This window comes from Ammospiza caudacuta, chromosome 10, assembly GCF_027887145.1.
Source record: "Ammospiza caudacuta isolate bAmmCau1 chromosome 10, bAmmCau1.pri, whole genome shotgun sequence".
NCBI classification, from domain to species: Eukaryota; Metazoa; Chordata; class Aves; order Passeriformes; family Passerellidae; genus Ammospiza; species Ammospiza caudacuta.
This window is the reverse complement of record NC_080602.1, coordinates 15,757,481-15,769,991: the sequence shown is the minus strand read 5'-3', so window position 1 is coordinate 15,769,991 and position 12,511 is coordinate 15,757,481. Positions and strand designations below refer to the sequence as shown.

Below are 12,511 nucleotides of genomic sequence, written 5' to 3'. Positions count from 1 at the left end.
ATCCAAGTATAACTCTACTTGATATGTCCATTGGAGATTGATTTAAGCACATTATTTTAGTTTCAGCCTGGCTGTTGCCAGTGGGGAGTGGAAATTGCCAAATAAAAATGTCATAATAGAATGTAATTATTTCAATTTTTCTTCCACAGTTTGTTTCAGTTATATTCAAAGCTGATGAAATTGACTTCAGTGATGAATACTTGGAAATTAATGCAGATGTTCAGGATTGCCTATTACATACAAATAAGCGTTCAGAGGATGTCATTTTTTGTCTGTATGTGGCCACACTACAACTGCTCTATAATTAACTGCCTTACAATGAAGTCTGTAGTGAGATTAATTTTACAAGAGATACCATGAAAATGCAAATCATCACTGCCAATGCTAAAGCAATTTTAATGTATTTGGCCAGCAAAATTAAGAGGGAAAACATCTATTAAATAAAAGTGCCAGTGTAACTTTTGTTTTCTGTTAAAAATCTTTAGCTTTTGATAAACCAGACTGAAGAGCCCTTGTGTTTATCTAGCCTGTGCATTCCTTTGCACATACCTGTCATTGGTTGGTAAACAACTGCGAGATTGGTTATTTTGATCCTTCTGGCTAAGAGATGTGAAAGCCTGCTGAGTTTGATGCAAAGTGCATCAGAACTTTGACCTGGGCTTCTTGCTGAGCTGACCAGATCTGAATATTGCTGTACTGCTCCTGAGGTGTCTCTTGTAGTTCTCCTCATCTTGTTCTTGTGGCCTGCACAGCATCAGAGAGCACAGCTGGGCATTATGTTGTAGGGGTGGTGAATCAGTATTTTCAGGCACTCTTTAAGGCATTTGTCATTTGTTTTTAAAGTTTTTGTTGTTCAGTCACTGGGAATTTTATGCTCTTCTAATTATCAGATACAATTCCCTTGTTTTCTGGCTTAATGTTTCTGTGAAGTTCCCTAATCTGCTGTTTGTGTTGTTTCAAAAAATTAATAGCAATGCATTTGCCTGGCACATATGTTCCTTGTGGCAGTTCAGTTAGCAGGACAGGTGATTCCCAGCAGTATCTGGTGGGCTTTCTTAGTTGGGATTCCTGTAAAGCACATGTCATCAGAAGCTTTGTTTGGTATTGATAAAGCATTTTTCTGCCAGGTAACTAATTACTTTCACTAAATCTGAATAGAGCATTAACAACCAATTGTCCAAACTGGACTCATCACTGTGTCAGCAGGAAGTGGACAAGTAGAAACAGTTCCTTGCTGTGTCTGTGCTGAGTTTCTAAGTGGCATAAGTAGTGTATTCAACTACCTGATCTGACTGCTCTGCTCAGCAGCCTGATCAGAGATTGGTGACTTCCTAAAAGTACTGCAAACCAGTTAAACCAGTTTTTGTCCCCCTCTCTACATTATGCCTCAAAACTTAAGAATACTCTTTTCCCTACTTACTTTTAGTTAAGGCAGAGAAAGCTGTTTCTCTCTGTTCCCTCTGAATCAGTGCTGACAACCCAATCTCAATCTGACCTTGAGGTTAATTACCCTGGTAATCCCTAACGTTAATTATTACCCAGTATTTCCAGTCTAGTTAACAACTGCAGGGTGGGGCAGACCAATTACTAGTATCACTTGGTTGATTTACCTGAAAACAAAAGCCGGTTGTGGAGAGCAAAAAGGCTGGACCAGCAAACATGCAGCTTCAGAGATGAGGGCAGAAGAAGGAAAGCCTCTTCATACTTAGTTTGCATCATGTGCACTCAGCTGTGCATATCAGAGGGAACATTTTTCTCCTCAAATAAAAGAGCACTGTTCCAAAAGTCCAAGATAATTAAATAGTAATGTGTAGACCAAGGGATGGCACTGATGTAAAATATAAATATACTGCACAAACTTCACTTAGTAAACAGTCTTCTACTGTCCTCTGTAAATTTTATGTGTAGAATTTTACTGTATAATTTTTATTCTGCAACTTTACTGGTATTGTACAAGGTAGTGGCTTTTGAATGACTTTAGAATCTTGCAGGTGTGGTGGAGTCCACACTAATTATTTTAACCTGTGCTTAACAGCCATTAATGGCATTAGTATTTTTCAGTTTGAACCAACATTCTCCACAGGTGTGGTGAAATAGCTGAATAATGAGCCCTAGTTATAATTGGCCTGTGCAAGTGTGCAACTTCTGTGTGAGGGCAGCCAAATATGCAACAGATTGTATTTCAAAGGTTGGTTGGAGTAAATGTTAGTTTTTGCCTGGTGGTACTTTTGGAGTGGAGGGAGTATTGTTTTTGTTATTTGGCTTCTCAATAACTCCTTAGGTGCAGTAGGCAAAGACTTGGTGACAGTGTCTCTGCCTCACAAGGATAGGTGAAAGGCCTTTACTGAGGAAATTCATAGGTTTCCTTTTTTTTCACTGTCTTGGTGGTTTGGATTTTGTAGTTGTTTTCTGCCTCTCCTCCTGCTATTTGACGTTAAAGACTTTGTAATCCTGGTTTATGAGCCACTGTAACTGGGAAATGTATTCCTTTGCTAATGTTCTTTTACACCTTGATTATACAAGGAGCAGGGATTGTGTCTTTTCAAGCCAGTAAACTCTTAGCTTTAGTGGAAACCCCTGTAATACAAAGATGACATTGTGAGTTAGTGATGGGTCTGACTTTGATCCACTCATCCATAGGTTTATCAGATTTCTTTTAATTATTTATTTTCTTACTTTTCTGTTCTGAGTACTTCTTTTTTTTCCCTACTTTTCTTCAGGAGAAATACAGACCAAGGTAATGGAGGTAATTTTGCAAGAGCAAGATGGGCCAGGGCTATCCAGAAGGTAAGAATGACTCTTAAAACTACTGATGTATCACTGTAATTTAATAAAATTTTTGAGTGTCAAGGAGAATTTGAATTCATGTAAGCAGGACCTGAGGATGTGACTGCCAAGTTTCTGGTAGTTGAGACAATTTCTTCCATTGGTGCTTAAATCTGTGCCATTCTGTCGCCTCAGGATTTTTTTATTCTGAAGCACAAAAATGGTGAGAGTTTGAGCCTTTCTTTAGTCTCAGAGGAGTGATTGCAGTTTGGCCATCTTACAGGTATTGCATATTAATCCAGATACCATAACATCACACATCTGTGTCTAAATAATTTTTGTTACTTAGGAAGATCAGTACTTCATTGATAATTAATAAAAATTGTTTGAAGAACATTTTCTCCCAGAAAAAAAACTTGTAAATTCTACTGATATCACTGCCTCAACATGGATTTTTTTATTAGTTGTAATAATTAAGGGAAATTAACATGAACATTTGGTGTTGTTATTGACCATATAAAAGACCAAGTATTTTCTTTCTCACTGTTGCTGTTAAACTGCAAACCACTACCTCACATCAGTCATTGGGAATTCACATGTTGTTAGCTTTTGCCCAGTCTTCCTGCATAGACTGTAGGGCAAAACTATTGTTGATAACTTCTGAGAATCACAGCAACTGTCTTTGGTGTGTACCTGTGAGAAACTGAAGAGTCACAGACTTCCTGTTTCATTTGTGTGTAGGCCTTTTGGAAACACTGCTTATTCTCAGGTGGTGTGCTGTAAAATGTCTCTTCTGTGCTTTAATGGCACAGCCAAACTTGCTTAGTGTAAATATGAGTCAAACCCCATCTAAAATACAGCTTCATCAGTTCATTTTGAGCTGTTTTTTTCCTGCTCTTTGGGGACCAAGTCCTATTTCTTTTTCACTGAGTTCTCTTGTCTTTATGATAATCCATAGACTGTGCCTGTGTGAAAAGAGTCATAGGGGGAAATCTGTTTCTACTGGGATAGTGTGGGAAGAGTACTTACCTGATACACGTGATCTCAGTTTCTGCATCCAGTTCTGTCACTTGTTTGATGTTTCCCTTTTTTCTGCCAGTGGTAGCTCAGGAAGGAGACAGGCAGGAAAAATCCTGGTGTCTAACCAAACATAATGGTCAGACAGGTCAAATAGTCCAGTTTTTTCTTGCAGACAGAGGCTGCAATAGCCTTAAGATAAATTCTTCTGCGAGGAGTTTTCCTTCAGTGTCTGCTTAATTGCCTAGGCAGTAGGATAAAGTTATTTCTGAGTTTAAAACCAAGTAACTAATGCTATACAGTCAGCAACTTTGACATGATGAATCAGCTGAATTTTGCTCAGATGTTAAAAAGTGTTTGAGTAAAGCAATAGTAGCAGTAGGAAGAAATACAATTCTGTTCCTCAAAGTAATTTTGAGGTCAGGAATTAGCAGATGGTAAAGTAAGCAAGTTAATATGCATTAGCTGGAATCTTGGGCTGTCACTGTGCCATTAAGTTGTTTTCTGTAGCAAAGTAGTCAAAATATCTTGGTGCACTGAAATAAGAGCAGATTGCTCAGCAGCTCATCTAGCATCAGTATGGGGCTGAAAGGTGTTGGCAAAGTTATTGTGCAACTTTTAACAATTTGACGATCAGGTGGATGGGAGATGTAAGCACATACCTCATGTGAAACTCTTTTTGAGGAGGGAAATTTCTATAAGTATTTAAAAGGCTAATTTAATTCTGGAGTAATTATTTCATTTTATTTCATGACAAATTAATTTAGATAAGGTTTTTCTTCTAATAAAGTTATTGTCCCTGAAATGCAATTGTCTTTAGTTCTTTATGCTTCAACCTTGTGGGTTGCCTTGGACTTCTTGCTTTGTCTTTTCTCTCTGAAGATAAACTGGTTTTCAGAAACAGTACATTGGTATTATCTCAGCATTGATTTAGCACAATTGAGGTGATATTAAGTGCCATTGTTTGCCCAGAAACTCTGAGATGTATGAAGGATGAGTCTCTGCCAATGCCTAATCAAAATAAACTTTACACTTGAAAATATTATTGGGGCTTTAAAAGGCCATCAGTAAAAGGAAATCCTATGCAGCACAACAAAATCAGAAGACTAAAAAATCCTGACGTAGTTTGGAGAAGATACGTTACTCGCATAGGCTCATAATGGAGGCATGCAAACAGATAAATAAAGTAGTATTCCACAAAAAGCAATCTCTTTCTTTAGGGAACTGCTGTAAAATACAACCACATGGACAGAACTGTCTCTAGCCGTAAGGAACTGGAAAAATAAATAACAACCTTTAGTAACCATGAGGGAGATTTTTAGGCATCAAAGCAGGCTTAGGTAGGGAACCAGTCCCTGGAAGCTTTTAAGAACAGAGAAATAACAATTTTGGGGGTTTTTGAACTATTCTTGGAGGTTTAGGGAAGTGGCTTTAGCTTGGAACAGGGGCAGGGGGAATGTAGTTTGTTCAGGTTGATGGCCTTCAGGTATTTCCTCACAGGTGAAACAAACATGAATTCTTACTGTGATAGAAAATATATTTGTGGCTTGGCTTCCAGTAATAATATTTGGAATGTATGCTTTTAATGATAATCTATGTAAATACGAAATTGAAATAAGCTATTCTGATCAAATATGAGATGACAGCCCAGTGGTTTACCAGAGGCATTGTAGCTGATGAATATTTACTCAAACATTGACTAGATAGGAAAAGTGCCAAACTGTTTTGGAGACTGTTTCTTTTTAGATAATGAATTGCCTTGGTGCATATTTGAAATAGTAATAGTTAAGCCTTCTTCAATACATAAGATCTAAAAGTACTAAAATAAAAGCTTTAGGGAAATCCTTCCTCTCTCTGAGAAGGGGGAGAAATTGAGAATTTGAGGTAAAACTTAACATAAATAACACTTAATATAAATATAGAATTTAATAGCTTTTTAAAAGACAGTGCAAAACTAGATAGGATCCTCTAATTGTGCTTCTGCTGATTGATTAAAAAAAATCAAAACCACAATTCTTTTAAAATAATCCCATCCCAGTGTCTGGTTTTCAGTTTCATGTTCACTGTATTCCAGGAACATTGAGGCTTTTATTATTTGCCTTAGTTTTCTAACAGCTTTGAAATAAGTGCTATGAAGTACTGACAACAATTATGAAATGATGCACTGGGAGAGTTTTTTTTCTTGTAACTCAGTGTCAGCCATGAGTACAATCAAATGGGTTTTCCCCTCTCCCCCCTCCTACCCCAGCTGTATGTGTCACTTTGATTATATCTCTAGCTACTAATCCTTAGTGAAGTAGAGACTGTTTTGCTGCTGAAATATATTAGAATAAATAAATGTCACCTCTCTGAGATGGATATGCTTTTTTTTCAAATACAAAGCATAGTAATTCATCCATAAGGCTAACATTAAGCAGGATAGTACTCATGTAAGTTACCCTTTGTATCATTCCACAGCTTTATTTATTGACAACGGTGAGTGTTGGAGACAAAATCAGTGACATAGTGGCACTGTATTGAGTGGTTTTATAATCTGGAGATCAGCAGTGAGAGTGGCACAGATCTGCCTTGGTAAATCTTCCTGACATATATTATTCCTGACTGCACAATGAGCACAACATATCCATAGCTAACTAATTATTCAATAAATTAAATATATTGGTGTGTTCCAAAATTTAAAAAATATTAGGTAGAATTAAATAGTCACTGTGAATTGTTGTAATGCTGTTCTTTGTGATTTGTGGTGAATTACATGATGGATGCAGTGGTGATGCTCAGTATGAGAATGCTCACTAATAGAGAAGTTATCAGCAGCTTCATTTTGTCAGCTCCATTGATTTACTGTCTTATTCAGAAACAGAACTTGATAAACTAATACTAAAGCAAATATTACACAATGACAGCAGTGGGAATTTAAGGCTGGGAAAGCAGAAATCATTCTTTGTTTAGGAGCCACAGGGCTATGAGATTAGTGCCAAACTTCTCTTTAAAAGATATCAATAGACCCAAAGGATTTTTTTTCTTTTTAAAAGAAATCTTTCCCTCGAAAAATTTTTTGTATTCCAAGTAATGCAAGCATGTCTTGAAATGGAAACAAACAACTATTTCCTTTTCATAAAGTATTAGTAATAGATGTTTTTCATCCTGATTCAACTAAAAAGTAATTATTATGTTCAAGTGGCAATCAGCATTTTTACTGGGTGAAATGACTGTCAGCAAAGAAGCTGCTTTTTTAGTTTTTGAACTTATTTCAAGGATTAAATATTTAAACAAAAAGTGATAAACAATTGGAAAACAGAAATGAAGTGCATTTTCAATTAAATGAGATCAGCATAAGTGCAGATTTGCCAAGCTGCAGATGTTTTGAAAATTATTTGAATGTTAATTGGTGCATGAGGAAAATCACAATAGACCTGATAAGCTAAAGGAATTTCTGGGATGTTTTTGCTTTATAAATAATTTTTAATACATATAGTATGTGAAGGAAAATTACTAATGGGTTACATCAAGCAGTCCTACTTCTATAATATAAGGAATTTTGTCTATCTTGTGTCTGAGCTCTGAGTTTACATGAAGAAGGTAGAAAGGTTGGTGTGGGGCAGTTGGACCAATAGTCACAAGATCGCTTCATAGTTGCCTTTAAGGCTTTCAGAAAGTGGTGCTAAGAAAGTTTACTTTGACAAAAGGATAAAGGCAGAACTTCAAGATTGTGTTACATAGCAATTCTGAACAAATTGATTTTTGCTTCTTCTATTTCCTATCATTTTAGGTGAACTTTGTTTTTCCTTTTCCCTCTGAAATGACAGCCTCTGAAAGTTTCTCAGGGAGAAATTGCTTCAAAATTTGATATAATTGTGATGAAAATAAAACAGATATGTCTTTTTATCTGACCAGAGTTACAGTTAATTTACTTGATGACTTATAACTTAGATCTTCCTACAGTATTGTGAGTTTAGCTATTCTGTGTTTTACTCCCTGTTCTTCCTGCCTTAAGTCTATGTGAAAGTTGAAAATTGCTTCTTTCAATTAATTGAAGGCATTAAGTGTTATGGACCCTAGGAGAAACCTTTTTGAGCTGCTGTATCATTGTTTGAGGATTCTGTTAGCCAAGCACAGAAAAAGAATTATCACCATTTTTCCCTTTGAAAGGTGATATATAATGACTCACAATAGAGGATAAAAAAATTTAAGCTTTTGCTTTTGACCATTATCATAGAAAATCAACAAACAAATGTAATGTGCTCTCTTCCACAATTAAACTTCAGTTCTCTCCTTTGCTTCAGAGTTCAAAAGGGCACCATGGTAACATTTTTTTTCTCTTCCTACTGTTTCAAGTAACCATGTTTTATTTAGCATTTTGCAGATTGTATTTGAGACTGATGTTAAATTATTTATTACTGATTTCATTGCTAACCTGTGGCTAATTCGCTGTGTTATAGAATTATACAGCTCCTGGTGCACATTTGTGATTGAATTATTGAGTGTTTTGTGAGCATTTGATGGAATGCTTAAAAAAATACTTCCAGAGACTGAAACTCAACAGGGTTCCCATCAGAGAAAGTTTACAAGTGACAGCGGATGTTTCACATAAAGCAGGAAAAATGAACCAGTTAGTATGAATCAGCTGGACTGATCTTCATGGGCACCCTTCTGTGGAGGCAAAAGCTGCCTTTTGGAATGTAGTGAAGATAAATAGGATTGTGAAGGTGAGAATGCATTCCATTAGAGAGAATTGGGATTGTTAGTTATGAGGATTGGCAGAGAACCTCTCAGTGCAAAAAAGGGAAGCAGGCCCTAGGGTGAGGAGAGAAAAATACTGGGATAACCAGCAATCATTTCAGTGGGAGATGTAAGATAGGCGAGAGAGCAGCCAAGAATGGAGCACTGATGAACTCTGAATCCTAGCACAAAGAGTGGCAAGTCATACACTGAAAAACTAATGAATTCTATTGATGGAATCCAGGCAGTAGCTGGAGGGAGAAGGCCTAGGGGAAAAAAGATCCAGGAGAGTAAATTGCCTTGCTTCCCAATGCATTATAAAAGATGTGACTTCACAACTGTTGAAATCACTCATTTTCTTAAATGCTTGCAGCATCTGCCTTAGAGTTCCTACTTCATCAGTATGGATCTTTCTTGTCATCTACCTCTCTTTACCTATTTTCAAATTTGCAGGGTTGAATGTTTTAATTCACTACCAAATTTTTTTTTTCGAATTTGGAGGTGTGCTCTTTTTCTAAATCTTCCTATTCTGCTGCCACTCCTGACAAGTCTTGAGATGGCTCTTAGTTAGCACCTTCAGTAGCACTGTTAAATATATTCTTGAGTTTAAGTATATGACTGAGCACCGTATTGTCCGGAGATGCTGTAACTCTTCCACTCTGTCACTTCTGTTTCAATTATTGTGGTTTAACCCCAGCAGGCAACTAAACCCCAGAGAATTGATCATTTATTCTCCCCCAGTGGGATGGGGCAGAGAACCAGAGCGTAAGAGTGAGAAAACTGGAGGCTTGAGATAAAGGCAGCCTAAAATCACTTCCCCACATGAGAAGTGGCAATTGAGTCAGAGTCTTGATTTTTAAAAATTTTAGCAAGGATTCTACCTTCTTAGACAAGAAAAAATAAAACAGTTTCTAGAGTGAAGACATTCCTAGAGAATAATGATGAATAAAAAAGTCATAAGGAAAGAACACAATGGGGAATTAAATTTCAGAGTTAAGGTATATTGTTCTTAAGTTAGTACTTCAAATCCATTACACTTCTTTAAGTGCCTGATAAATCTGAATGGGGAGAAAACTCACTTTTCCCTTCTGGGTAAAAAAAAAAAATTATTGGTGTTTCTTGATTTGTTCTTCAGTTATTGTTGGGCTTTTGCCCCTGTATTTGCTTTTCAGCTATGATCCCATTTTATGATTCTGTCTGAAATCAGGGCCAAATTTTGATTAAATTGTAGCTGGCAGGAAAACATTTTTACATTGGTTGCCTGTTAATTGGTATTTTAAAAAAATCTTAAATGTGATTTATTTCAATTAATAGAATTTAAACTGCATAATTTTATAAACTTAGCAATTGGTTTTTAAAAAGTCTGGAAAATTTTTCATGTGGAATAAGAAGTAGCTTTAGCCTTCTTAAATTCAGAATCTTCAAAGCATTTGTCACAGTCATCTGAAGTAAAACTTAAAACAGCTCACAGGTGCATTATGAAATACAAGAGCAGTTATTTTCTCTTTCCCATTCTTAGTGCAAAACAAAACCCTTTGTGGAGAGGAGCAGGTACCGAACCGCGCTCGGGCGGCTTCGGGGCAGCGCGGCCGGCAGGGGGCGCGCGGGGAGCGGCCAGCCCGCGCCAGGCTCGGCGGGGCCCGGGCGCGGCCCTGCGGCTGCTCCGCTTCCCTGGGGCACGGCGGCGCCGATCGAGAGCTGCCCGCCAGACGGCTTCCTAATTGACGGATGGGATTCCGGAATTGACAGTTATTGCCTTCCTTTGATAAACGGGGAGATATAACCATCCCTTAAGCAAACTGGCGAGGTGATGTGCAGGAGAAAGATAGATTAGTTGAGAGACAGCTTTTCCAACTTTCAGGCTGAAATCCATCATGAAATGCAAACTACTTCAAGTCGTTTTCTGTTCACATCTGTCACCATTCAAGCATTAGAGAGTAGAAATAGTCAAATAATATCTAAAATATGCTATTTAATGCATTACACAAAAGTAATAATGGACATTACTGAAATATTTTCAGTGGGCAGTCTTTTATTTCTAAGAATTCAAAGAATAATCTCTGAAAGTCATGATCAAGTAATCCTGGAAATAGGCACAAAGAATAGCTGCTTTCTCCATGCAGGCTTATAGCTGCCTATTGGGGTTTGGGTTTTTTGTTTGGGGCGTGGTTTGAGGTTGGTGGTGAGAGTGTTTTCTTTGTGGGGGTTTTCATTGTTTTCTCCATTAAGCTACAGAGTTTGGCTGGAATTGTGTAACAAGTTGCAACAACTCTATACATATTGTATATGTACATGTAATTACATGTATCTCTTCTCTTCCTTCTATGTGTGGAAGTTACTTCTTTGACAATCTGTTTGGGAAATAGAGTAAATCAGCGTGAATCCTGAGTTCTTCAAGTGTAACTTCATCAACATGTCAGGTTACTGCCCAGTAACCACTACAATGCATGGGGCCCACACACACAAATTGCTCTTTTGTTTTACTTTTTCAAAAACTAGTGTGGATGTTTTCTTAAGATGCACAGGAGTTTCATTCCAGTTACTGACAACTATCTGGGCTTCCAAACCTGTGAGAACTTCAGCTGTAACTCAGAATTAAAACGTCTGCTCATAGAATTACTCTAGAAAGTCATCAACCTCTTATCTATGTGAGAAATGTGTGAACAGAAGTACAATATAACTTCGTTATGAATTTGGGTAGCTTCACTTGTGAGTAATTGGTATGTATTTATACATGAAATTTCATTCTTAATTGGTATTGTTACAAACAAAGTCACCATATCACTGGCTTGGAGAAGTTCCACACAGAACTTTAACTCCAAGGAAGACAAGCCATGATGAGTTCTGAAGGTCTTTGGATTCATATTTGCTTTTTTATTTCCTTCTGAAATATCAATTGAATAATGCATCTGGTAGAGTAAAATGTCCTGGTTATGGTGGATTGTCAAATAAGTTGAATAAGTTCACCTTTCAGCTGAAATATGCAGCATGTGGTAACACAATACATAAGCATAAACAAAGTCAACACTTAGGAGCTTCCTTGAAGATGGCAACATTAATCCAAGCATTCTGAGTTAATGTTATTGGTAAACCCATTTTTTATTAAATGATGAAACTTTATATTTTTGGGGAACAATTCCAATATTTACTAGTTTTACTGTCTGTAGTCTTAAGGCTGTTTGTGTCATCTTGCTGAAACAGATAGTTATTTCTAAGTTTGTGACTACTACAGGTGGGCATGCTTGACTAGGCAACCTAGTTTTTCCTTCTTTTCATCCTTATATAAGCAGTCCTGTTGATGTTGAGAGGATTTATTATTGCATCTTGTGTAGTTAGGACTATAGCACTGAGTATTGATATCAGTGGAATATTTCCTATTGTGCACTTACAAGAAAGTTCTATTATATATATATTTTTGGCATGTAATATGGCAGCTTTAAAGAACAAGTTTGATTCAGTTTAGACAGAGTATTGAGTAATGGCTGCAGGCAAATAACTACAGTAGGATTTGAATAATCACACATTCATTCATCTGTTCTTAACTATAAATCTAATTAGTGGTTTGTTTATAGGTGGCATTCATGTCAGCAAGACATAATAAATGTAATGATCCATAATTATTTTTATGATATGCAAAAAAATTATTAATTTACAGCTTTACATAAGAGATCTGATTCTAGAGTTTTTCTGTTTATAAATTGTACATAAAACAGAGTCCCAGGATGACAGTACTAACAACAGCAGAAGGATTGCAGAAAGTGAAAGCTATTACCTGTAAGTTTTACGTATTACTAGAAATTGTTAAACACTCTTCAGTGCTGCCTTTTACTCAACATATCATTCAAAGAAAGTAACTGAATTGCAAACTTATGCTACGAATGTCAGTTCTTACAGACTATCCAAAGTTTGAGGGTTTAATTTTTATACAGAAAAGATTACATACTTTAATAATCACTATGGCATTCCAGTCATGCTGTCTCCCAAGATTAAAGAGCATAATCACATACCT

The 12,511-nt window shown here is 36.7% G+C and overlaps 1 protein-coding gene across 2 annotated transcripts in view; it reads left to right on the top strand.

The window, feature by feature from the left end:
* The window catches only part of LOC131562222 (protein unc-13 homolog A-like), a 40,350-nt gene extending 29,958 nt beyond the window's left edge, over positions 1-10,392 (top strand). For both annotated transcript variants that reach the window (XM_058811816.1, XM_058811815.1), the window contains exons 7-8: positions 2,721-2,787; positions 10,022-10,392. In XM_058811816.1, the coding sequence (XP_058667799.1) occupies positions 2,721-2,787; positions 10,022-10,285 (331 nt within the window). In that variant the 3' untranslated portion in view covers positions 10,286-10,392. The remainder of the gene's footprint in view (positions 1-2,720; positions 2,788-10,021) is intronic.
* The last annotated feature ends 2,119 nt before the right edge of the window (positions 10,393-12,511 follow it).